Source organism: Syngnathus typhle, linkage group LG18, assembly GCF_033458585.1.
Source record: "Syngnathus typhle isolate RoL2023-S1 ecotype Sweden linkage group LG18, RoL_Styp_1.0, whole genome shotgun sequence".
Classification (NCBI taxonomy): domain Eukaryota; kingdom Metazoa; phylum Chordata; class Actinopteri; order Syngnathiformes; family Syngnathidae; genus Syngnathus; species Syngnathus typhle.
In genome coordinates, this window is record NC_083755.1 from 5,786,579 (window position 1) to 5,811,946 (window position 25,368).

At 43.6% G+C, this 25,368-nt stretch overlaps 4 protein-coding genes across 8 annotated transcripts; 2 read left to right on the plus strand and 2 right to left on the minus strand.

The window, feature by feature from the left end:
• Window positions 1-5: 5 nt before the first annotated feature.
• sec31b (SEC31 homolog B, COPII coat complex component) lies at window positions 6-18,079 on the plus strand. 5 transcript variants are annotated; one of them, XM_061264985.1, is made up of 28 exons: window positions 6-124; window positions 806-902; window positions 993-1,116; window positions 1,198-1,393; window positions 1,487-1,582; window positions 1,668-1,808; window positions 1,889-2,031; window positions 2,129-2,228; window positions 2,298-2,459; window positions 2,576-2,728; window positions 2,803-3,033; window positions 3,130-3,204; window positions 3,550-3,642; window positions 3,762-3,873; window positions 3,948-4,126; window positions 4,212-4,338; window positions 4,412-4,557; window positions 4,931-5,104; window positions 5,187-5,315; window positions 5,445-5,625; window positions 5,696-6,088; window positions 6,196-6,234; window positions 6,568-6,626; window positions 6,747-6,872; window positions 6,944-7,063; window positions 7,337-7,408; window positions 9,910-9,972; window positions 18,053-18,079. In XM_061264985.1, the coding sequence occupies exons 2-28, from the start codon at window positions 824-826 to the stop codon at window positions 18,062-18,064; spliced, it is 3,525 nt and encodes a 1,174-aa protein (XP_061120969.1). In that variant the 5' UTR covers window positions 6-124; window positions 806-823; the 3' UTR covers window positions 18,065-18,079. The 5 variants fall into 5 exon arrangements, with proteins under 5 accessions (XP_061120969.1, XP_061120964.1, XP_061120967.1 ...); XM_061264980.1 differs by lacking the exon at window positions 18,053-18,079 and having other exon boundaries at window positions 9,910-13,013; XM_061264983.1 differs by lacking the exons at window positions 9,910-9,972; window positions 18,053-18,079 and adding an exon at window positions 7,867-8,689.
• On the minus strand, window positions 12,537-17,064 carry scd (stearoyl-CoA desaturase (delta-9-desaturase)). The gene is made up of 6 exons (XM_061265032.1): window positions 16,905-17,064; window positions 16,453-16,733; window positions 15,004-15,134; window positions 14,723-14,928; window positions 14,091-14,323; window positions 12,537-13,919 (listed from the first exon to the last, which is right to left on the minus strand). The coding sequence occupies exons 2-6, from the start codon at window positions 16,694-16,696 to the stop codon at window positions 13,720-13,722; spliced, it is 1,014 nt and encodes a 337-aa protein (XP_061121016.1). The 5' UTR covers window positions 16,697-16,733; window positions 16,905-17,064; the 3' UTR covers window positions 12,537-13,719.
• dnajb12b (DnaJ heat shock protein family (Hsp40) member B12b) lies at window positions 18,068-23,521 on the plus strand. Its single transcript, XM_061265022.1, has 9 exons — window positions 18,068-18,320; window positions 18,951-19,119; window positions 19,205-19,350; window positions 19,422-19,589; window positions 19,660-19,730; window positions 19,979-20,088; window positions 20,165-20,337; window positions 20,405-20,558; window positions 20,821-23,521. Exons 1-8 carry the CDS (start codon window positions 18,188-18,190, stop codon window positions 20,524-20,526), a joined length of 1,092 nt encoding a protein of 363 aa, XP_061121006.1. The 5' UTR covers window positions 18,068-18,187; the 3' UTR covers window positions 20,527-20,558; window positions 20,821-23,521.
• On the minus strand, window positions 22,450-24,313 carry ddit4 (DNA-damage-inducible transcript 4). The gene is made up of 3 exons (XM_061265040.1): window positions 24,158-24,313; window positions 23,357-23,519; window positions 22,450-23,242 (listed from the first exon to the last, which is right to left on the minus strand). The coding sequence occupies exons 2-3, from the start codon at window positions 23,514-23,516 to the stop codon at window positions 22,770-22,772; spliced, it is 633 nt and encodes a 210-aa protein (XP_061121024.1). The 5' UTR covers window positions 23,517-23,519; window positions 24,158-24,313; the 3' UTR covers window positions 22,450-22,769.
• Between the last annotated feature and the right edge of the window lie 1,055 nt (window positions 24,314-25,368).

Below are 25,368 nucleotides of genomic sequence, written 5' to 3' on the forward strand. Positions count from 1 at the left end.
CGGCCGCCGTAGCCGAGCGACAAATCGTCAACACTCGGGTCAGACTCCGGCTGCTAAACGTTTAGCTCGGCTTCAGCTAACGTCAGCTCTGCTTGTGGGCTGTCCGACTGGCATACAAACTGTTGTAAGTGACAGTTACATGAATTATTAATGTATTTCGCTTGGCGAGTTTAACATTTTAGGCACGCGTCGCTTATTTTTCTGTGAAACTGAGCAACAAGGGTGTTGGCTTCTTAGCTGTGCTGTCATTAGCCGCATAGTGATAGTCGGCTCAGGTTTAACATGGAATTATGAATGCGGCGACAGCGCTAGCTCGCAGCGAAATGTCCACGACTATGTCTAATTTCTTGAACAATTCGTTTTTAAATGCGTTGCTTCTTAGCTACCAATTATTAGCTACTACTCGTGTGGGAAGCTAATGCTAATCACTAGCCTGCATTGACTTCGACTTTACTCAAGCGAAGGTATTATTCGCCACGCTCCGAAGCGGCCTTATGAATTATTTTCTTATTAATTGCAAATATGCGCTCACAAACTTTTTGCTTGCTTGTCATTTTTGCCGCTATTTAAATGACTCCCCAGTTTACCCACATTTTTTAAGGAATTATCCTTTCGAGTCCGTTTTATTGTGCAACAAAATGTGTTGAGACAAATGCTCAGTTATTGTCTAATGTCATTTCATAACCACTCACGATACTCTAGTTTTTTTGTCTGAACACACATTGGCCATTCAAAGACCTACTGTAGTAGGCAATGCCATTTATCTCAAATGTACCTAATTACAAATAAGGTCATATATTTTAAGTGTTCAAGGTAGAGGAAGATGCGGCTGAAAGAGATTCAGAGGACTGCCCAGCAGGCGTGGAGTCCGGCCGGACACCATCCCATCTGCTTGGCGTTAGGTACCTGAACACAGTCTTTAAGAATAAGTGACTTCATTCTGTCCGTGGATGTTTCGGTCAACTGAGCATACTGCGGTTTCTCTTCAACAGGGACGTCGGCGCAGCAACTCGACGCTTCGTTCAACACCACGTCGGCCTTGGAGATATTTGAACAGGATTTTGCTGACCCGTCTCTAGACATGAAGCTGAGAGGGTCACTGAGCACTACAAACAGGTAAATTGTAATATAGGTCATGGAGGAATGTGCCTCAGATGTTGCCCAAGCATGTTTTATCTACTGTACCGATTTCTACAGGTTGCACAGTCTGGTGTGGGTCGATTTTGGGATGGGTGAGGATGCCACTGGAGGGAGGCTGATAGCAGGCAGCGAGAATGGCACATTAACAGTTTATAACCCGGAGGCCATCTTAAACTCCGGTGCTGAGGCCGTGGTCGGACAGTGCGATAAGCACACAGGACCCGTGCGAGCACTTGACTTCAACCCTTTCCAGGTTTGTTTTCCCGCTGAATACAGCAATGCATGTTTTTGAAAAGGTCTTTGTGCATTACCATATGGAAATAATGTTGCCCGTGTTATCCCTCAGAGCAACCTCCTTGCATCTGGAGCGAATGATTCCGAGATATATATTTGGGATCTCAACAACTTCAGCAGTCCAATGACACCGGGTACAAAAGCGCAGGTGAAAATGTTATTACGAGCATTTGAAAAAGTTGAAACTACTTACTGGAGTTCCTGTAACCTGTGACTTCCTTTTCACTTTCCAGCCTGCAGAGGATATCAGTGTGGTGTCATGGAACCGGCAAGTGCAGCATATCCTGGCTTCGGCCAACCCCAGCGGCAAAGCTGTCGTGTGGGACCTGAGAAAGAACGAGCCCATCATCAAGATCAGCGACCACAGCAACCGGGTTTGTGGGCCCCTTGGATTCGAACGCTCTGCGTAGCTCAGCAGTCGCTTTGAAAATGTGTCTGGTGTGTCCGACTCCAGATGCATTGTTCCGGGATGGTGTGGCACCCCGAAGTGGCCACTCAGTTGGTGCTGGCCTCCGAGGACGACCGCTTACCTGTCATCCAGATGTGGGACCTCCGTTTTGCCACTTCTCCTTTTAAAGTGCTTGAGAATCACACACGGTGAGGTTAAAATGGATTGTAAAAAAAAAAAAAAAAAAAAAAAAAAGAAAAATCATCTTTTTCCAAAAGACTAATTGTTTCCGTGGTTTCCTCAAAGTGGGATTTTGTCCGTCTCCTGGAGCCAGGCGGACCCTGAGCTCCTCCTGAGCAGCGCTAAGGACAACCGCATCCTCTGCTGGAATCCAAACACTGCAGAAGTATGGGAACAGAAAATTTACTGCCTTGTTAATTAAGTTAGGTTAGTTAATGTTTTTTTTTTTTTTTAGGTAATCTACGAGCTTCCTACGACCAACCAGTGGTGTTTCGACGTCCAGTGGTGTCCCAGGAATCCCGCCCTGCTTTCGGCAGCCTCCTTTGATGGGAGAATTACCGTTTATTCTGTGATGGGCGGAAGCTTGAAGGCTCAGCACCAAAGTACTGCTGATAAGGTAGAAGACTCTATCATACAAAGTGTGCCATGGTGTACTTGTACTTCCGCAAACGTTTTAAATTGCAAAGAAAAAAAGCATCATTTCACATTTGTTGACACTTTTTTTCGTTTCAGATTTCGTCCTCATTTGATTCAATGGATCCCTTCGGTACAGGGCAGGTGCTCCCTCCCCTGCAGGTTCCTCAGCCGAAAGTGCAGGACACCATAGTTTCACCTTTGAAGAAGCCGCCTAAGTGGGTGCGCAGGCCAGCGGGGGCCTCTTTTGCCGTAAGTGAAAAAGCTCCTCAAGTGCAAAGCTGCGTGTCGCCGTTGCTCCCGATTCAACGTTTGTTCTGTCGCAGTTTGGGGGCAAGCTGATCACGTTTGAGAACCCCAAGATGGCGCCCGTGCAGACTCCCCAGCCTGTCCCCAGGCAGGTGTTTATCAGCCAGGTCACCACGGAAACGGAGTTCCTCCAGCGCTCCAGAGAGCTGCAGGTGGCACTGCAGTCTGGTTCTTTTAACAATTACTGCCAGGCCAAAATCCACAGCGCCAAGTCCGAGGCCGAGCAGGACATATGGAAGTTCCTTCTGGTAGGGCGCACTTTATCCATCTATGTGGAGACCCTACATCACTGTTAAGTTACTGTTTGAACCTAATTCCATTTTTTGGGGGACGGGGGTTCACAGGTGAATTTTGAAGAGGAAGCGCGTATCAAATTCCTGCGACTTTTGGGTTTCAATAAAGATGACCTGGAGCAAAAGGTAGCGAACCTTTCTGCGACATCTGGAAAGTATTCCACAGAGCTTTTTTGTCAAGACTTGAATTCAAAATTAAAGATAAAAACCCTACACAAAACACCCACAATGATGGGATAAAAATGAAATGTATACAAATGAAAGAGTTCAATTTTGAGCTTTATGGAAAAAACTAAAGAAAACATTTTCCTTCTGGGGTGTATCATCTACTTTGGAATCAGGCTGTTACATAAAACTAAAGGGCTGTGGATACTTTATGGATCCATTACAATCTATAATTTAATTTAAAACTGAGAAGCGTTGAATACCACAATGTCATTAAGAAGCATACACACTACTAATATCCAACAGATTTCTAAATGCTTGGGTAAGAATTTTCAACCCAATGGACACGCCGTGGATGCTGAGGACCTGGCTAAAAAAATGCTGCAGCTCTCCACTGAGGTCCGTAACTCACTCACTAGAACCTCCAAAAATTCAGACTAATTCTTTGGACTTGAACTACAAAGTTCTGGTTCTAAAGATCTCTTGTAATGTTTTCACTCTTCCTGTTTTGTTCTCAGCGGTCCAAAGAAGCAGAAGGCGATGTCAGGACGTCAGGCTCCGTTTCACCTGCCGACTTTTTCAGCCAGGATCGACACGAAATCTCCAACTTTCAGATTCCCGTTTCATGCGGTGCGCTCAAGCAGATCTGGTGATGGCAGCAGACGAGCGGCGTGTGGCTGACGAGCAACATTCCTTTTCATCAGATACGGACGGTTTGATAAGCCAGGCGCTGCTGGTAGGCAACTTTGAGGGGGCGGTGGATTTGTGTCTGAGCGACGGCCGCTACGCCGAAGCCATCCTGCTTTCCATCAGTGGTGGAGAGGAGCTGCTCAAGAAAACCCAGCACAAATACCTGAGCAAGCAGAAAAACAGCATCTCCATGGTGAGACAGAAAATACATCCTGTTGTAAGAGTTCTATGATGTCAAATATGAGCATTGTTTAAATGGGTGTGCTGTTTCTCTGTAGCTCATATCGTCAGTGGTGACACAGAACTGGAGTGACATCGTGCAAAGCTGTGAGCTGGACAACTGGAAGGAAGCGCTTGCCGCTCTTCTGACCTACGCTCACCCCGAAGAATTCGCCCAGCTGTGCGGTAAGGTGGCGCGGCCTTGGCAAAAATGGCGCCTGGGCTTGAGACATTATGTAATTTTGGGTGGCCGGGCTAGATACCCTGGGAGGCCGCTTGGAGCGTGGGGGGACGGAGAAACGCTGCCTGCAGGCGTGCTTGTGTTACATCTGCTCCGGAAACATCGAGAGGCTTGTGGAGTGTTGGGCCTTGCACAGGGATTGCTCATCTCCTCTTGGCCTGGAGGTAAAAAAAAAAAAAGTTGGGAATGTTCATTATATAACATTTGTTTTTACTTCATTCATTTAATAAACTCTTATTTTTTTTAATGTAGCTGTACACACATCTCTAGTCATGTACAATTGAATACTCCAATTCTCATGTTTTTTTTGGTCCATGCAAAAATTATTTTAGGAATTTATTTGTTGTTTGATTCTAAATAAAAAAACACTTTTATTACTGTCCTGATAATTGTTTGAAAACGAACCAAATTACAAGATAAACATTTTTACGCATCTTCTGTTTTAGCTACCTTAGATTCACTTTGGATTTTTGAGTTGTTTTGGTTGAATCCTTTAACTCTGAGTCCGTTGTGTTTTGTCCTTTTTTTTTTCTTCAGGATCTGGTGGAAAAAGTCATGATGCTGCGCAAGTCCATCGAGCGCCTCCGCAACAGCGAGGTGGCGGTGCAGAGCCCCGTCCTGGCTGAGAAACTGACATGCTACGCCGGCATCCTCGCTGCAGAGGGCAGCCTGGCCACGGCCATGTCCTACCTGCCCGACAATTCCGATCAAGTAAGGTTTTGTCCTCATTTCCGCACCAAGTCAAATTTGATTTGGGTTCTGATTTATGTATGTGCGTGTCTTGTCTCCCCAGCCTGGAATTTGCATGTTGAGAAACAGACTGTTCCATGCTCAGGGAGAGGTTACCAATCCACAGCAACCTCCAAGCACAGCCAAGACTATTGCTGCATCTCGCACTTTTACACAGAAAGCACAAGTCATGGTAGGGATTTGCTCCATTTCTCTATTGCACTTTATCATTTGCGTCCTTGCTACGTGCAGTCTGCCTCTTAAAGGCAGATGCATGGACTCTGATGCTAAAATCAATACGTTATTGTTCTCTTAAACTAAGGATCAGTATCAAGCTCCTACTGCTGCTCATCACCAGCAGCATCAGCAGCCTCCCATGCCGACATCAGTGCTATTCCAGCCTCAAGTTGCTCCAAGTAGCTCCGGCCCTGGCCTGCCCCCCTCTTCTCATGTGCTGCCATCCTCAACCATGAGGCCCCCGTACCCACAGCAGCCAGCACCAGGTACGGGCAGACGGTGATTCATCTGTCACATTTTCAATTTCTTATAATTGAATTCATTTGTGTCTTCTAGGTTTTCTTCCACATCAGCCATTCCAGTCGTCCCCCATGGGCGGACCCACAGCCTTCTCCCCTCCAGGCCCCTCCATGCCAGCAGCTAACTTGTCAGGGCCTCCGCTGCTGCACCCGTCGTCGGCCCCCGGGGGCCTTCCGGCCATGCCCAGCCCCGGTGTACCGATGACGAGCTTCATGCCTTCTACCTCCATGCCGGCGGGCCCCATGCCATCTAGCTCCCAGCCTGGAGCCCCCGTCCCCATGTACCCCGGGGGGCTCCACAGCCAGGGGCCCATGCCCCCCATGACAAACGCTCCCTATGCCCCTCTTGGAACAGGTTACCCACAAGGGGGCCCCGGCGCTCCTGCAGCAAAGCCCCTTGCAGCTTCAGCTGTGGCTCCTCCTTCTGCAGGTTGGTGCCCCGTCGCTCACCTCAGCTTCAATCGTTCTCACCTCAGCCCATGTACGTATCATTAGAGATAGCTATGTTACACTCAGCTGTCCTCATGTGACTTGCAGGATTCTTTCCATGGCTGAATATCGAGTCTGACCCTCAAGGTGACAGTGTTAGCAATGCATCTGGGATAACTGTTTAAGTGAAGCCAGAAAAATAGAAACAAATCTGACAATTCGCTATCATGTACTAATTTTTCTTGACTTTGGCATTGAAAGCTCTATTTTTCTGGACAAATATCGTATGTTTGCCGCCGCTTGCTTTTGCTGATGGAAATTCTATAAGTATTTGCTTGATTGCTGTTGGGTGATTATTAAGCAGGCGCACCAATGATTCTCGCCAGCTTATTTGTTTCTTTTTTGCTTGTGAAGATTTTTTTCCCCCATTGAGTTTAACAGGATGTTCTCAACATACAATTTTTATTGTCTTTGTTTTAGCATCTCAAGAAGGTTGGAATGATCCACCAGCAGTACGAGGTGGACCCAGAAAAAAGAAGGTCAACTTGAAATAGCTAAAAAGCTTTTCTCATTAATCTTACAGAATTTTACACCACTATCACACAAATAAAAAAATCCAGATATACCTTGCCATTTTAATAGTAGCGTGTTTGAAACAGGTCCCGGACAACTACACTCCACCCGCCCCCATCACCGCCCCTGTGATGGGTTTCCCAGTGGAGGCCCCTCAGCCACACAACAACGCCCAGGTGCCCCCCGGAGCTCCCCAGGAGCCCAACATGCAGGTCAGTGTTGGTGTCCTGCAGCATACCGTAAGCAATCATACAAATTCCACCTGACCCTGTGTTTGCTACAGCTCCTCCAGCAGTTCCCAGCAGAGCGAGTGGAGCAGAAGGAGATCCCCGCCGAGCACATGGTCCTCAAATCCACCTTTGACAATCTGGTGCAGCGCTGCCAGCTTGCAGCAGGAGACCCAGTAAGTCTGCCCAATTATTCACCTGAAGGAATTTATAATGTAGAGTGATACCTTCGCTTTGGCGTATGCCAGCCACGACTAAATAAGCCGAACCCATAAGACCGGACCGTTTATCTGTTAAAAATCTGATATTGTTTGTTGTGATACAGATTTTGTCGTTTCAGTTTATCCCAAGAAAATCGATTTTATACTTAAGTAAATGGGGTTGTTTGGAATGAGGTAAACTTGTAAGTCAAGGTGTCATTGTATTTATTAAATTGCTCTCTTTCACAGCAAACAAAAAGGAAGCTCGATGACGCAGCCAAGCGTTTGGGATGCCTGTACGACAAGCTGAGGGAGCAGTCGGTAAGGAAAGGATAAATACATAAAGTCGTTTTCCCATAAGTTATCTTGAAGAATCGGCTTCACTTTGGTTGAATAATCCAGAACCATTGTTAAAAATGTTGCCAATCATGAAGGCTTAATTAGCGCCTACATTGAATTATATTTCCTGGCAGCATATGGTGCTATCAAGATTTACGAGAAATCCAAAGTAAACATTTAAAAGTTAGGTGCTACCGCACATTTCTAAATAATGAATGTCAAAGCGTATTTAATTTTATGATTACAATCATTGAAATTGGGGCGGGGGGTTGCTTAATCTTGAACCAACGGGATCCTTTTGACGCTGTCGGATCTTTCGCGACTTGATCTCTAATCCCCCAAACGGAAGCTTCATCTTTCTCGTCACCGCCATCAACGTCATCTTCTTGCGCTCTTAACGTGTGACCCCCCCCTGTTGTGCATCGGCGATCTCTTCTCAGCTCTCGCCCAACATCCTGAACGGCCTGCATGAGATCAGCCGCTGCGTGGCCGGCCAGCACTACCAGCGCGGCCTGGAGGTCCACACGCTCGTGGTGAGCAGCAGCAACTTCAGCGAGATCTCCGCCTTCATGCCCGTCCTCAAAGTAGTCATGACCATCGCCAACAAGCTAGGCGTCTGAGCAAACAAACCAATACCATATTTATTTCCGTTTCTTACGTGAGCGGATCTCATCGAGGGGTGGGTCAGATGAATGTATCCCGAAAGTCGCGGCGGCATAAACGCAAAGCTCCATGTACAAAAAAGCGAAACAATTGTGTGCTTAAATGCGTTTTTTTTTTTGTAGTTGCCAGATGATTTTATAGTGACTCAAAAAGGCAGGCATAGCAGGACGTATGAAATAAAAAACGATGCGAGCACATCAGTAACGATGCGCGGATCCGGTCATGAATTGTGCCATTATCTCTTTCACCCCGTTCAGTTCGTTATTTAGCAGTGTATAAATCACAAGCGTATTCATTTCATTCGACGTTCCTGCTTTAATCCCCGCCCGGGTGTGTCTTCTCTCTCGCTCTCCCCCTTTTTTTTTTTGTAACGCATTCCTACAGTAAATGGCCTAGTTGGAAAGCAATGTGTATTCTGGTGGGATTGTTTGCCGTATTGTGGAAGCAGAAGGCAGTAAAGTGCCTCCCTGTGTGATTGAGTGCTCATTTTTTGTCGCACAAATGTTTATACAATACAATCCATTGCGCTTATTTAACGCGGGTAAGACTTTTTTTTTTTTCCCCACCTTTTCAAATAAAATGTACCTTCTTCAATTTCAAGGGTCGTCGCTCTTCTATCATGCAGCAAAAAAGTAGAATTTTTGCATAGAAGTGCCTCAATGTGAGACTGCAATAGGAAAATTTAAGTTACTTTGTGGAGACAACTCTAATTATAATTCAAGAAACTACCATTAGATTTGAAATACTTAAATATTGCTTCTTAATTTCATTTTTTAAATGCTTTCTCCCAAATACCATTATTAGAACAATTAACTTTGAGTATAAATAAAAATATGTAAATGTAATATATGTCACTAAATAGCACTATACCCATTTTATTTTTTTAAATACTTTTAGAACGTGCCATTTTTGTGATTTTGTAATTTATTTAAACTAAAAACTAAGCTATAAAAACACATTTTTTTGTTTAAAGTAATTTTTGACAAGTCAAATTAAAATGCATTGTTTACAAAATTCAAAATGTAAAAATTTGACCATTCCTTATCATAAATAGAATCATTTTTCAATTATTTGTAAGTGTGTCATCACTGTAGTAAAAATGTGGCAATTAGATTTCTATTTGCATTAGTCTAATCCAGTCACTTAAAATTGCAGTGATATTTGTAGTTGTTTAATGTTAGACCAATTTTAAATATGGGAATACCAGATACATGAGTACAATTGCAGTTTGCACTTGAAAGATATCAGCCACACAATTTTTTTCTTCTTCTCCCAAATACTTTCCCATTTCACACCTCGCTTATAGGTGCTTCAATGCACCACCTGCGGGATGACACAGTGTGCCGACTTCGAGGTCCTATTACGTAACCAACATTGTGCATTTAGGTTATGTTGAGACAAAAGTGCTCCGCTGCCATTGGTGAGAGGCTGATCATATGTCAGGAACTCAATTCCTCATTGGCCACTTGCAGTCAGACTGTGAACGACGGCACGTGTGTTCATTCTGGAACACTGAACTGTAGTAACCTCCAGTCATAAAGGCGTGGAGGTGGGTTAATATCCCCAAACATCACGCCACACGGAGCAGCAGCCTGAGTCATGCTTTTCCTCTCAGACTGCAAGCACTCAACTATGAACCCAGAAGGGGGTCATCGTATTAAAATCGCAAATGCAAAACCAGAGCAGGGAAATTACTGTTGATTAGTTAGAAAGGAAAAATGCAAAAAATACTCTAGACTGAGCTGTTGCATTATCAATTATTTTTAGCATTGTTTCCAAAAAAGTAGTTAACTCAAATGATTGTGGTCCTTGATACCCAGATGGGCCAACCCCCACCCTCTGAAATTTTGGACACAAGCACTGTATTCATCCATCTATCAGGGGTAAGTTACAAAATAATGTTACACAATGTGTGCCCTCTTGCCTGCACCAAGGCCTCCCTCACATTCCTCTCTGTCCTGTGCAAAACCATGAATGTCATTTTTAGGTTTCTTACTTCGCTGGCAACCTGTAAAACACTTCTAAGTAGCCTATTCAAATCAAGTTTCTACAAAAAAAATTATTAATAGTTTTGTGCTCATCGTTTTTCAGCCTAAGAAAAACCCTTTTCACAAAATTCCCAATGGACACAAATGACACACGCCTTGAAAATATTGTGAACTTTAGTTGTACTAGGTTCATCTTGTTTTTTCTTTTTCAATTACTTCTCTGGTTCTTCTATATCAAACAAATTTGTTTTAGGTTCATTTACCTGACATGTTTCGGCGGAATCTTCCGCCTTCATCAGAGTGTCACTGATGTGTTTGTGACGCGTCTTTATCAGCTGATGGATGAAGGCGTGGCTCACCTGTCAGATTTGACAGGTGAGTCACGCCCTCTGCTGTCAGTTCACCTCTCCAAAACACTGTTCCAGGTTGTAGAGAGCATGTACTACGCAATGAAGTTGCAGGGATATTAAAAACGGCTAAACCACCACCCAGTAATATTACAAAACAGGAAGCAAACGCAATGATCACACTAGCGAAAAATAAAGACATTACAATCCTCCCGGCGGACAAAGGCAGAACAACAGTGATTATGGACACGGACACTTACGAAGAATCAATGCAACAGTTACTACAGGACGATACCTATGAAGTAATAAAAAAAGACCCAACAGAAGACAAGAAAAATAAACTCAAAGCATTACTCAAACCACTACTCATGGAAAATAAAATAGACAAACAGGCATACAATCACCTAATACCCACAGCAAACATCATCCCCAGAATCTATGGCACACCAAAAATCCATAAACCAGGTACACCTCTCCGCCCCATTGTAGACAGCATAGGGTCAGTCACATACAACCTTTCAAAAGCACTCATAGAAATAATAAAACCACTATTAGGACACACGGATCAACACTGCAAAAACTCAAGACAGCTTGCCACGGAACTCACACACATAAAAGTACAGAAAGATGAAATGCTCATATCACACGACGTCATTTCACTCTTCACAAAAACGCCCACACAACCTACCATACGCATAGTACATGACAGACTATCAACAGACAAGACACTCAAGAAACGGACAAATCTAACAGCACAAGACATCACCCAACTACTTCATTTCATCGCTACCTCCACATACTTTCAATACAGAAACACAATATACAGGCAAAAAGAGGGATTCCCCATGGGAGACCCACTTTCTGCCATCATGTGCAATTTTTTTATGGAAGATTTAGAACAGAAGGCACTCTTAACAGCCCCGGACACATACAAACCCACTCTATGGAAACGTTACGTCGACGACATTCTGGAAAAAGTAAAAACAGGACATACACAACACCTCACAGACCATCTCAACACCATAGACACCACGGGTAACATCAAATTCACCCATGAAGAGGAAACAGCTCGATCCATAGCCTTTTTAGACATTAACATACACCACACAGACAATGGTGACATAAGAACAAAAGTACACAGAAAACCCACACACACCGACCAATACCTCCTCTGGACATCAGAACATCCCACTATACACAAACTGTCAGTAGTCAGAACACTATACGAACGTACAACAATAATCACAGATCCGGACGACATAACACAGGAAGAAAAATACATACAACACGCACTCAAAAAATGTCAGTATCCACAATGGGCAATAACCAAAGGTGCAGAACAGGTAAAAAACAAAAAATACAAAACACAGGAGCAAAGAAAGAAACAAACAAGGAAACAGGAACCCAGCGGAATGGTGACGTTGCCGTATGTGAGAGGAATTACGGAACGCATCAAAAGAACCATGAAAAAATACAACATAAGCACACCTATCAAACCACATATAACACTCCGTCAGATACTGGTCCACCCAAAGGACAGAGTAAATCCGGAAAATAAATGCAATTCCATATACGAGATTCCATGCAAATCATGTAATAAATCATACATCGGGGAGACAGGGAGGAACTTCATCACAAGAAAAATGGAACACAAGAAGGAATGTGAGAAGGAGACAGCAACAAGACAAACAAGAGCAATAAAACTACAAGCAGAACAGGAACACTACAAGTCAGCCATCACCGACCACTGTAAAAGGGAAAACCACATCATGGACTGGGAGAAGGCCAGAGTCATCCGCACTGAAGAAAACAAACATCAGCGTTGGATCAGGGAGGCCATTGAGATCCGCAAGCGGGGCCCGAGGACCATCAACAGGGACGAGGGAGCATACATGCTCTCTACAACCTGGAACAGTGTTTTGGAGAGGTGAACTGACAGCAGAGGGCGTGACTCACCTGTCAAATCTGACAGGTGAGCCACGCCTTCATCCATCAGCTGATAAAGACGCGTCACAAACACATCAGTGACACTCTGATGAAGGCGGAAGATTCCGCCGAAACATGTCAGGTAAATGAACCTAAAACAAATTTGTTTGATATAGAAGAACCAGAGAAGTTATTGTGAACTTTATTCCCAAAATGAGCAGTTTGACAAAACAATTCAAGAATTCCAACCTTTCAGTGATCTTTGTCACTTCTGGGACGATGTAAATTTGGGGCGGGATCTGCTTGCGCAATGTGTGGCATCGCTAAACAGTTGGTACATTCGTTCTGAGTGATCCGGAGGGCAGAATTTTGTATGTGACCTTTGATTAATAGAAATTTTCCCCCCTCCCCCAGAGTTATACAAGTGCTACTTTTAATTGCAGTGCCAACTATGTCTATGTAAACATGGACTTTCAGTTTTGTGGGTTTTTTTTGTCGGGACAGAACGTGTAACCATCAGGAATGGATTCAAGTCATAAGGCATTTGGTAGTTTCCTGACTTTTGTAAAAGGGGGGAACGGGAGGGAACAAACTAAACAAGCGCTCCAATTCCAGATAGAAGATACGAAACAAGTTACAAAGGCTAGCGTTTATCCATTTCAGCCGGTCCCAAAAAAAACCTCTGCAACAATAAATACATAAATAAGACCGTAGAAGCATTCTGTAAAACCAGACACTCGAAAAAGGGGCTTGAGATTAACGCCGCTCCCCGAGAACACGTACGGTATACCATCATCATCCTCATCATGCACGGATGGCCACATGGTCACATGACTCGGCTGCTACATCTACCGGTGGGGATGTTGCATGAAACTCCGCGTGAGACTAAGCGAAGCCACAAGAATATCCAAAAACATCCACAAAGCGCACTAAAAAGGAAAACCAAAATAAAATTGGCACTAAATAAATGGCTCGTTAAATTTCATAACAAAAGGAACCGTCTGGTTTCGTTGTCATCACGGGACGATATATGGGGTCAAATGTGGGGATTGTCTTTTTTTTCTTTTAAGCAACCTTTGAATACACAGCAAAGATATTTTTTTTTTTATTCACTTCAAATCCAAAAAACATTAGAAAGTTGAGAGCTTAACTAGAAGGTGTTTATATTATTTTCTTAATTGGCTTCACAAATTTTAGTAACTGCTACGAAAAAAAACACAAAAACAAGCAAAAATGTGGTCGCGGCCCCGTCGTGAAGCGACTTAAGACTCCACGTGGTGGATGAAGAGATGAAACGCCGTCCAAAAAAAATGACTTGTGGAGGTTTTTATTTTCCGTCTCAAGCTCGGCAAGGTCGCTCGTTTGGGTTTTAGCCACTGCGGGAGCTGCCGTCGCCCGTACGCTGCACTCTCGCCAGCACCATCTCGTGGGTCACTCGTTTGCGGTCCTTGGCGAGGCCCAGGAGGCACATCAAGTCGATGAAGCAGGTGGTCAGGTTCATCTTGACGCCGAACTCGCTGGTGGCATAGTCGTACGGGAAGGTGTGGTGGTAGTTGTGAAATCCTTCTCCTGGACCAAAATACATTAGGACACTTTATGAGAACAGTAGGCTGATAGTCAAATAATAATATTCAAATAAAGATGAATTAAAAACAATCGCTGATTTTAAATCGATTCATTCAACTGCTCAAAAATGACTTCAATTTTGAATTTAGCATCCATGTTTGTATTGTTCCATACCTATGGCGCTGAACGTGACAAACTTGTTCTCCCGGGGGTTGATGCTCTGGTCGTACGGCCGGTTGCCCCACATGTGCGCGGCGCTGTTGACCAGCCAGGTAGCGTTGAGCACTAGTGTGTAGCGCAGCAACGCCGGCACAAAGTAGGCCACCCACAGGGACTCGCCCCAAAAGTACCAAGGCACGAACATGGGCACCATGAAGCACATGAGCAGCACTGACTTCTTGTAGTGACTGTTGGGAGAAAAGCGATAGACGGCAGTGAATGTGTGCCATCCAAACTAATAATCACATTTTATACGTTTAAAAAGCAACAATTAACAATTTTGCCTTCGCTTAACCCCAAAATACTAATTACATAAAAATATCCCAAATCAAAAGCTCTTAGAATTGCTCATTTTTGTGACTTTCAAACTTGGCTAACTACATGAGGAAACAATGATTCTTGAAGAGCAGAGAGGTCATTCTAAATTTTGTATTATCGTCAATGAGTGCATGTTTTTCTTATCCAAATGGATGCACTTCTGCCCAAAAATTCATCCCTACCAATAAGCGTGTTTACAAGCAACCATAGCAACACGGAATGAGATAATCCCCTCAAAAGCAAAGTGTTTTCCATGGTGAAGTACTCACTTCCTCTGAAACATGACCACCTTGTCGGCCAGCAGGTCATGAAGCTCCAGCTTGCGTCCCTTCTCGATGACATCGGGGTGTTTGCGCACCAGCAGCCAGCCGATGTGGGCGAAAAAGAAGCCGCGCACGGCGTTGTGAGGGTCGGCGTCCGTTTCAGAGTACTTGTGGTGGACCCTGTGGTCGCGAGCCCACTCGTAGATGTCGTTCTGCCGAGCGGGGGAAACATTTTAAGATTAACAACCGAAGCGTGATAATAGATTGGAATTATTTTGCGAGGGTACCTGAAAGGACATGGAGTTGGCCATGGCCAGGAAGATCTTTAAAGGTAGAGTGGCCTTGTAGGACCTGTGACTCCACAGGCGGTGAGCACCTGCCGTCACTCCTAAAGCACTTATCACAAAGCAGAGTGTGGCTGCAAAGAGACAAAATGCGCATCAATACAAATTCGTACCGCTCTAAAAGCTTTGTCTGAAAATCTGCAATAGGGAGGCAGCCTTTAAAAATATGCAAAATATTTTTGGGCTCATCAAATTACTCCAAATCGTATGTTAACATCTATTAATTGACAAAAATAATTATGAAGCCCTAGTCGAGTTATAAACTTTTTTCAAGTTACAAACTTTTTTTCAGAGGGGAGGTGTTAACTGTAGTGTTTTTTAAAAAGCCAACCGTGTTTCACATCCAACTGAATTAGCGGCGGGCGCGTCAAGGCATGTTACGCAGTAGTGTGACCTGAGTCATATAGCACATGATCACTGTAGCATGATCATTTTATTCACTTTTCACAAACAGCTTCTGCAACGTGCATGTGGAGATTTACCGGGAGGAAATCCATTTGAAGAAATAAATTTGTATTTTACAATATTAGACGATATTAGATTCTGATGATAACTGAGCAAAAGATACTGCAACATTACGTTATAAGAATTAAAGCTCTTACGATGACCTTTTATGAAACATTTGGGTAAATAACTTCATAGAAAATCTTACTTAATGAACTCTTTGAAGCTTTGGTTAAAAGGTGCAAAGGACCTTTGTTATTAAAGTCTAGAAAGCAATGCTATGCCAGTTTGAATGAGATGACTTCCAAGTTTTTATTATTTCCTAAACACAACTTTGAGCAAAGTGAAAAGACTACGACGACTTCTTAGGAAGTCTATTTTCCTTCATTTGCTATGGATAATTTTTGATTATTTTTTAAATCTTACGTAAAACTCACACAACCAGTTTTATTGCCCCTGGGACAGAATTAGTTTTTTTTAAAAAAATCCCCTGGAAAAATTGGCAACAACATTACACCCTATTTCAAGGTTCTGCTGTTTCCCACAAAGAAAAATTGAGCACGATATATATTATGCCGCTTTGTCATTAAAGTCAAGAGTGGGTGTTTTGACTTTTCCATGAATAATTCCAAATTTACATCAAAGTCAACATAGTATCAAAGTGTTTTAAGGGCCAGAGTTTGGTCATTGCATGTCCCCTAAGGCAATTGGACTGAAATGGGACCATGGCATTCACCTTTCACGGTTTCCGCTTAACTACAAAACATCTACTGTCCCGTCAATGTTTAGTATTGATGAATAATGACGTTGGACATTCTTTTAAGGTGTGTCTGTCTCAAATCGTCCACGTTGGTGCTATTCAACAAAGTTTTGTAGCATGCCGGTGTTAGGAACGGACGGAACACATGATAGTGAACAAACGATATGGCACGACAGTCGTGCACTTACACCAGAGCAGCGTAGAGAGACTGGCGCTGGGGATGAGGAGAACGCCGTACAGCGCGCCTATATGCAACAGGGTCATGAGGACGACGTTCCTCCATACGATGGTCGTCGGCGGCTTGGGGCCTTGCTTCTCTTCGTATGTGTGGTCGAACGCGTCTTCCGTGCAGGAGGCCTCCATCGGAGAGCCGTTGCAGGATGCGGGCTGTTGTTGTTGTTGCTTCTCCGTTTGCTCCCCCTCCTCCGTCATCGCGGTGCTGTCGGTTTGCTTTGACTGCAGAAATGCTCTTCGAATCAAAAATACAAAATGATGACAGGCGTTAAGAGTGGTGGCGAGTCCAACGGAGGCAAGCGGCGACAGAGACGGTGATGCTCAGGCCACTCGGAAACGTTGCATAACGTCAGTATGACAAGCTCCTTGAAAATCAAGCAAGGGGGTGGGCACTTTCGCAACTCACCGGAAGCGGGATTAAAGAGGTCTGTGAAGCAGCGACAGCTAGACGATCGTCTTGTTTTAAACGCAAAATTAAAGAGAACGAGAAGTGTGTCGCATCAAAACCAAAAGGGATGGGGAAGCGCGAGGTGCCTCAGCGGCTCCCCCAGCCAATAGGCATGGAGCTCCCTCCCACTCGCCACTCTCTGAATGGCTGCAGGCACATCTGCTGTTCGCCACCACTTTGGATCTCGATCCAGATGTTTTATCGTGTGCCCCCAGTTCCCCCACGCACCCACTTGTGCCCCACTGTCACAGCACCGGAGTTAGATGTGGGAACGGAATAGTTGTTTTAAATTGGGAACGGCTCCAACAGTACGTAAACGTGCATGCAAATTGACGTACAAGTTTGGTATACCTGCACGATCCAATCAGATTTGAAATGAAATACGTACTTTAAAATTTCTTTTAGGCATATTTTATTGTCAATTTGACCCAACTTCCTTGGGTTGTTTTGCACAAAACAGCCCATTTTCTGATCAAAATCACTCAAAAGAATTTTTGTTTTGGTAAAATGTCAACAGCATAATGAGAGGACTGTTTCGATGCAAATTAGAACTGAACCGTGAAATGTATTGGTCAATTAGTGCGGCTTAAACTGGTTTTGTGTTTTGTTTTCATTTTTAGCTTCTTTGGGAATAGCAAGGTGAGCAAAAACTATTAAATCAACGTACAGTTGTGCATCCAAAATTTAGAGGTCAAAATAAGTTCACTTGTTAAGTTAGGTTCTCCCTGAAATTTCACCTGAACAAATATCCTCAGCTTTTCTAGAATAGTACAAATAGAAATTTAAAATAAAATACTTAAATACATCACAGTTAGAACAAATGAAATCAACTCAAAGAATGAATAATATACCTACACAATTATATGATCAAATAAAACAACATATAAACAACAAATAAAACAAAAGCGATAGCTACTAGTTTGACTATACCTTGTCTATGAATTAGTTGGATAAGTCCTCACTGGGTGCCAACCGCTGAAAATTCAGCTTTCTTTGACCTATATATATATATTTGAATATTTGTCTCCCTCTAACGGACAACCTAATCCACCACACCATCGGTCATCCCTCGCTAACTGTGCTAACCCATTTCATTAAATCCCCAGTTATACGTTTGAAAGGTTGCAAAAAAAAAGACGTCAACTCCACTGCGTTTACCAGCGTCAGCATCTGTATGACGTCACCATCACGTCGCTGTCGACTTCCGGTCCTGCTGCTAACCACCGAGGTCCACCACCACCATGGAGGTGAACCGGGATGAGGCGGAGCGGTGCATCGACATCGCCGCTGCGGCGCTGGGCAACGACCAGCCGGACAAGGCGAGGAGATTCCTGGAGAAAGCCCAGAGGCTCTTCCCCACCGAGAAGGCGAGGGGTGAGTCGAGTCTGCTATCACTTGAACGCATCACCTGTTTTTTTTTTTGTTGTTTTGTTTTTTGCATGGATGTCGATGTGAAAATACAGTATGATGTACAGTACATGGAAGAAAGGGGGCGCTTGGTATTGTAACACTGCAAGCTAAAGCTATCACAACCAATGAATCACCTGCAATGCACAGAAATGCATATTTCAAAACCAATTCATTTAAAATTAGTGCTTGGACCAGAGGCCATTTTGGACAGTTCAGTTGGAACAAATCAGGTCAGGTTGTGGAAGAACAAGCTAAACAAATAAGCATTCCCAACCCTTTATTAATTTATACTGAAAAGAAAAAAACGTTACCAGAGAGTCTGTTGGTAAATAACCAAAATAAAGAATTATACATAAATTACAAGTTAAAAAAAAAGTGACCCTTCCTGTTTATTTCACTTCGTTGCAAATATTTATGAAATCCTAGTCTTCAATATTTACTGAAAATCTTGCCTATGAAATACCCATAAATGACACAAGGTGGCGTTAAAGTCTTGGCTAATTGAAGAGTCCATAGTTTTCCCCCTTTGTGGAGCAAGATCAAGAGTGAACAAGACAAAAACTGTCCGCAAAAGCCGTTGTTGTTTGTCCATAGTGCTACTGAAGCTCATCTCCAAGAATGGCTTCACACCCAGACATGCGGACTTGAATGGAGACTCAGGACCTCGTCCACGACAGAACCAAAGTGACGGTAGCAGAGGTGAAGAGAAACCCTCTGAAACTTCAAATTCCTACACCGCAGAGCAGATGGATTCTGTGCGAAGGTATCTAATCAAAGAAAAGAAAATGCAAAAATATCACTACTAGCACAATGACTTTGTATGACAAATCCCCGCGTTCTAATTGCAGGATCAAGAAATGCAAAGATTTCTACGAGATCCTCGGCGTACAGAAGGACGCCTCTGAGGACGAGCTCAAAAGATCATATCGGAAGCTGGCCTTAAAATTCCATCCAGATAAGAATCATGCTCCCGGTGCAACGGATGCATTTAAAGGTAACACGTCTTTTGATAAACTTTTGCACAACCATAATAAATATGTTTGTTACTGGTTTTCAACTGAGCAGCCATCGGGAACGCGTACGGCGTGTTGAGCAACGCAAACAAAAGACGACATTATGACTCGTGCGGTGAGGAGAAGCGGCATCCTTCCCGACAGGCAGAAGCCAACTTTGACGCGGATATTTCTCCTGAGGACCTCTTCAACATGTTCTTCGGAGGAGGTTATCCAGCAAGTGCGTCTCACCGCTATCACCTTTCAAATTTTGTGTACCGTTTCATTATTCAGTTAGTATTCTGATTTAGGTAGTAACCACGCATACACAACCGGGAGGATGCGTCAACAGAGGCCACAAAGAAGAGAGCGACCACGAGACGTGAGTATGCTTTGGACATCAGGAGGCGTTATTGAGTCATGTTTATATATACTTTGGACACCAGGGGTCAGTATAATGAAGCTATTCATAATAAACGAGTTTCAGATCTGAGTAACTCAGCAAAGCTGCAGTAATAGGAGTTATTTTATTGAAAAGGATAAACAATATATATTCCTTTGAGAGCGACATGAGGGGTCTAATTTGCAAGCTAATTGCTATGATCATCATTTTTGTTATTGTTTCCTCAGGGGGGCCTCGCCCTCTTTGTGCAAGTCATGCCCATCCTCATCCTGGTTATCGTGTCAGCTCTCAGCCAAATCATGGTCAAAAGTCCCGTCTACAGCCTCAGCTATCGCCCGTGAGTTAGAAAATGACAGAAACTTTACATTGCCCCAGATTCGTCACCTCATATCTCCTTATCACGCACGTGCCAGGTCAGCAGGCCACACACAAAAGCGGCTGACGGAAAACCTGAAAGTGGCCTACTATGTGGCAGAGCACTTTCCCAAAGATGTCACCGATGGGAATCTCAAGCACTTGGAGCAGACGGTGGAGGACGATTATATCTCCAACCTGCGTAACAATTGCTGGAAGGAGAAACAGCAAAGTAGGTTGTAAATTCAAGAACCAGGTCGCTCCATTAGGTTCATATTTGCGTTCTCTGTCTTGCGCAGAGGAAGGCATGCTCTACCGAGCACGCTATTTCGGTGACACCGATCTGTACCAGAGGGCGCAGAGGGCTCGAACGCCGAGCTGCGCCAAGCTGTCAGAGATCACCGCGTCCGTACACGGCTGATGTCGCCCTCGCCTTCCTCCTTATTTTGACAAGTAAGCATTGGATCTGTCGATTAATATACACCTTTGGGGTTACAAAAGTTGCTATACACAAACTAATTGTCGAAATATAAATATGTGCACGTTTGGGATTGTAAGGACTTTTTGATTGGCGTCCATTTGGTTGAATGACACCGGTCGATCCAGCGAAGGCGGAGCTTCATATCGACTTAATGATTTATGTCGGGCAAAAAGACAACAAAAGGAAACAATTATATGTTTGTATTTGATTTATTGATCTATTTGTCTTTTCTAGGCTGACCTGGCTGTAAATATCAGCTTACCTTCTAGACAAGACAATTTGACATGCAACACAAGACAAAGCAGCGCCTGCTAAACTGGTTAAAAGCCACGAAGCATTGCGAAAAACGGTAAGGATTAGCTCTAGGCCGCTAAGCGAAACAGTTTCATGAGCCTGTGGCGCGGGACTTCTTTTTGGGGCCGTTTAATTTAATCTACAAGAAAGTTTGAGGCATTCCGCTTCAGTCGTACCTTGGAAGCTAATTTTTGAATCTATGCACAAGTCATGGGAAAACACACACGTGTATTGTCCGTCACGTCAACTCCAATGTTGTCACTGATGTCTCTTCCACAGTAATGTGCAAAGGTTTTATGAAATGCACTATTAGATGAATTGTCGGTTATCACATTAGTAACATTAGCGGTAAACCTAATCCTGCCCTAAAAACCCAACGCTAACCTTTAACCAGCGGTTGTCCTATATCCACCACTAACAACCTACACCCATACACGGGCCCATCATCTCTTCTCGCATCCATTTGACAGAAGGTTATTCCAGAAGGCGACAGAAGGGTGCAAATTCCCCATACAACCGCCAATGATTCACATGCCACCGATAGCAATAGAAAATTTGTTGCACGTGTCTTGGCATCAACAACAGACAACTCACTGAAAGCAACCGCCCCGCACACAAGCATGTGGAAATGTTTAACTAAAAATGAGGCCAGTATCCAGAAAAGACTTGCAAAATATGCAAGTCTATCCTTAAGTATTGTAGAAACAAGGTGGAACGATAGTTGACATGTTACTATTGACTATTTATTAGCTTGCTACTTAAGCTTTACTGTCTTTTTTTTAACCTCAATCAGAATTGTGTTATTCAGTTCTTTGTTCGTTTCCACCTGATCATCTTGTCCTCTGCCCTAACCCAACCTCAACCCTAACACCTAACTCTTAAATCCTTAACCCCTAACCTTAACCCTCTAACACAAACCTAACCGTTAACCCAACTCTAACCTTTGGGTTAATCACTCTTACTGCAAAAAAAAAAAAAAAGTCATTCAAATGAGTCTATCGGCGGCTTGAGACTTTTGCACAATACTTGTTTTTAATGATTATTTGGGTTGAGAAAAATGGTATGATAAGCCCCGCTTGAAACTCTTCCCACCATGTTTTTACTGCGCGATACGGGAAAATAAAAGTGGAAATGCTCAACAACGACGTGGCCGCTTTGTGTTTCGGAGTTGAACAAACAAGAGTTAAAGCAAAGCACGCAGTCAGCACTTTTTTCAAGGCCGCAGCTGGGATCGCCGCTCCCCGCACGTTCACATTACTTGGCCGACGTGCCGCATGTGCTCGGCAGGAAGTGCGGTGTCATGTTCTCAAAAAGGCCTTCCTCCTGTGTCGCCAGGCAGATTTTGGCTTCAGGTGGTCATAGTGGGGGTGAACTTCATGAGTAGTCCTCACTAGTGTTTTGATCCATAAAATTTCCCAAAATATTCAAATAATTTGAAAGACCAATATATGCCAATATAAATTTTCTCTATTTTAATTAAGCCAACCATCATCAAGAGTATATATGATTGTTCAAAAGTGTGTTGCGCTTTAAAATCACTGATAGAATGCAGGAATAAGAAGGACTCAATTTAATAAAAAAAATAATTTATTCTTTGCGTCTGTGTAAATACAAAAAGCAAAACAAAATTTGTGCAAACAAACTGCAATGTCATGAGTATTTGAATATCAAATAAATAAGCGTCCACACTGGTATGGAATGATGTCTGATATGAAGCTGTTATGGCAAATGATATGGTTTTGTTTTCTAATTCTTTTTTTTTTTTTTAATGACCACACATAGCTGTAGCTGCCATTTGGGCGGTTTCCATAGAAACTGAGGTACACACTTGAGAAAGCTTCACTCGTACCAGGTTGACATCCTTCTTTTTTAGAAGGTTACAGTCATCTTCAGCATTCCTCAATCAGCAGATCCTCGGAACAGTACAGTTTTTTCTTGATGACGCGGAATCCGGTGCTCAGCTTGATGGCTTGTCTTCCCGCTGGCACTTTGGAATTAAAAAGTCCTTGGATCTTGGGCCACAGCCCACCGGACTCTAGCCTAAGCACCAGAGTCAGTTGAAAGGTGGGCACCAGGTAGGGGTCCGCCGAGAGCTGCGCCACGCTCTCGCACAGTGCCCCCCGCTCCACGCACAGGTCCACCAGGGCGCCACGCAGGCCGCACGGCTCGCTGGCCGCCAGGTGCAGGAGTTCGCCCCCAATACGCTCCAGGAGCCGGTCGGGGATGAGGAGCTTGGCGCAGCGCAGGGCGCACGCCGAGTCCTTTGCCTCGCGCAGGCTTCGTTCGATCAGCTCCACCACCTTCTTCAAGACGGCCTCCTCGGTGGGGTCATAGAAAAGATCCTCCTCTGACAGGTCAGACGCTGTTGGGATCAAAAGGATAACGACATTAGAACCCAGACGGGGCGAGTGGGTAAAAAAAACAACCCCGGCGTTCCCACTGAAGTCCTCAGTACCAAATTGCACGTTTTACCCACCCGAGTCAGAGAGGTCGCTCCTGCTGCTGTTGTTGGACCTGGACTCCATACTGTCAGTCAGTCTTTGCACCAGGTTGCCCCAAGATAGCCTCCTGGGACTGCTGTCCACCGGAGACGGGGGCAAGCTGCCGGTTTGCACGTTTGAGGCACTCGAATGCATCGCCTGTGTTGAAAAAGAGGCCACCAAACAAGAGGATGAGATCACTGTCGAATTTGCAGAAAGGCTAACAAAGGAAACTTGAGCTCTCAGAATGGCACTTAATTATGGAGCTCCTGGCATGATGTTGGGGGAAATGTTTAATAAATTGTAGCTACAACGAACATAGAATAATCATTTGTGGATGCCAAATAATATGCACACAAAATAGTAATACAGATTATTAATTTCCCCTTCCCCCCATACTTATGATTTTTTTTCCTGCACGGTCTTTTGAAAAGTCACTGAGCAGTCACTGTGCACTTTTTTTTTAACCGCAGGATACAGAAGGTGCAGTACATTAGAATCAAATCTAAACTATACAACTCTGGAGTAAAACTTTTTTTTTTTTTTAACAAAAGGGATATTTTTAAGTGTTTTGACCATTTTCCTTTCCTTTAGCTAAACGCTCCGAATGATACTATTTAGAATGCTGTTAACAAACGTTAAAATTATAAATAGCAAAAACAGAGAAAGTGATCATTTTGCAGCGCATTTATTTTTACAGAGCTATCCGTTTGAAAAATGAAAAAGAAAAAGTAGCAGTAAGTGCACAATGACTTTGCGAATACAGTGCAATCGATTTTGAATATCAAAGTCCTTACCTTCAATGACAAAGCAAAAATGTCAGTTATTCGGAGTTTTATTGTCTGCAGAAAGCAACCATCGGACAACTTCCTCGTACTCTCCTGGACTTGTCAACCAGCTGTCGAAAAGCTCTGCGGCTCCGGATCAACCCGCAACAATGTTTATATAGTCTTCTTGAAGTCACGCCTTCTTCGACGGCCTACCAACCAATCAAAAAGAATAGTCACGCCGGACACGCCTCCTAGCCGTATCTTGCCTGGTAACACGCCAGCGATGAACAAAAAAAAAAGAGAAAAAGGGGGGCTCGTGTTGAATAGCATACCCCCGCTGCTGTGGAAATGTACAGAGACTTGCTTGGGCTTGTCGGTAACCTTTTTTTTTTTTAATCTTTTGTTTTACATCCAATCTTAGCGGACATTAAATGACAAAAAGTCGCTATCCGGTTAAGCTGGGAGCGTATACTGTACGGCTGCAAAAGCATGACATCACCTGTTTTGCTCCTAAAGCATTACATCACTTTTTTTTTGCTGCAGAGCCTCGAAAACAACACTGCAGCAGCAGCTGCTCCGTAAAATGACAATAAAACGCTCTGTTTTAACAAATATCCATGACATTACAGCTTTATGTTCATGATGCACATAAGCATAACATGTCATGTCCATTTTTGTAATCCATCTCAATTTACATTGCCAATCATTGGTCAAATGTGACTATAGAATAATTGCTGTATAAATAAACATGAAACATTTTACATACAAATTGCATATCATTGCGTGTGTAGAATGTAACCTGCAATTGCGCTTAAGCACATTTCAGTCTGTGCTTTTTTTGTCTTTTCCTTTTACCAAATTACAAGATTTGATTACTTTTGCCAGTATGTTTTTAAAACCTGACTTGACTTGAGTACTTTTGGCACCTCTGCTCTTTACCCCTCCAATTCTAGTCAAATTGTAGGAACAAAAGATTACAAAAAATGAAAGTTGCCCTTCAGATGCTTTAAGACACGTCAAAGTCAAGGCCCGGGGGCCAGATCCGGCCCACCACATCATTTTATGTGGCCCGCAAACCAAATTATGAGTGTCAACTCAATGTTACTAGTTTAAATGCCAAAACTCTAAAATTGTCTTTCCTCTTAATAACAATGAGATATTGCGATGATCTTTTGTTAAAGCCGCACTTTCAAAGTAGTGCAGTAATTCACAATCCTTTTTTACACTAAAAATAATAT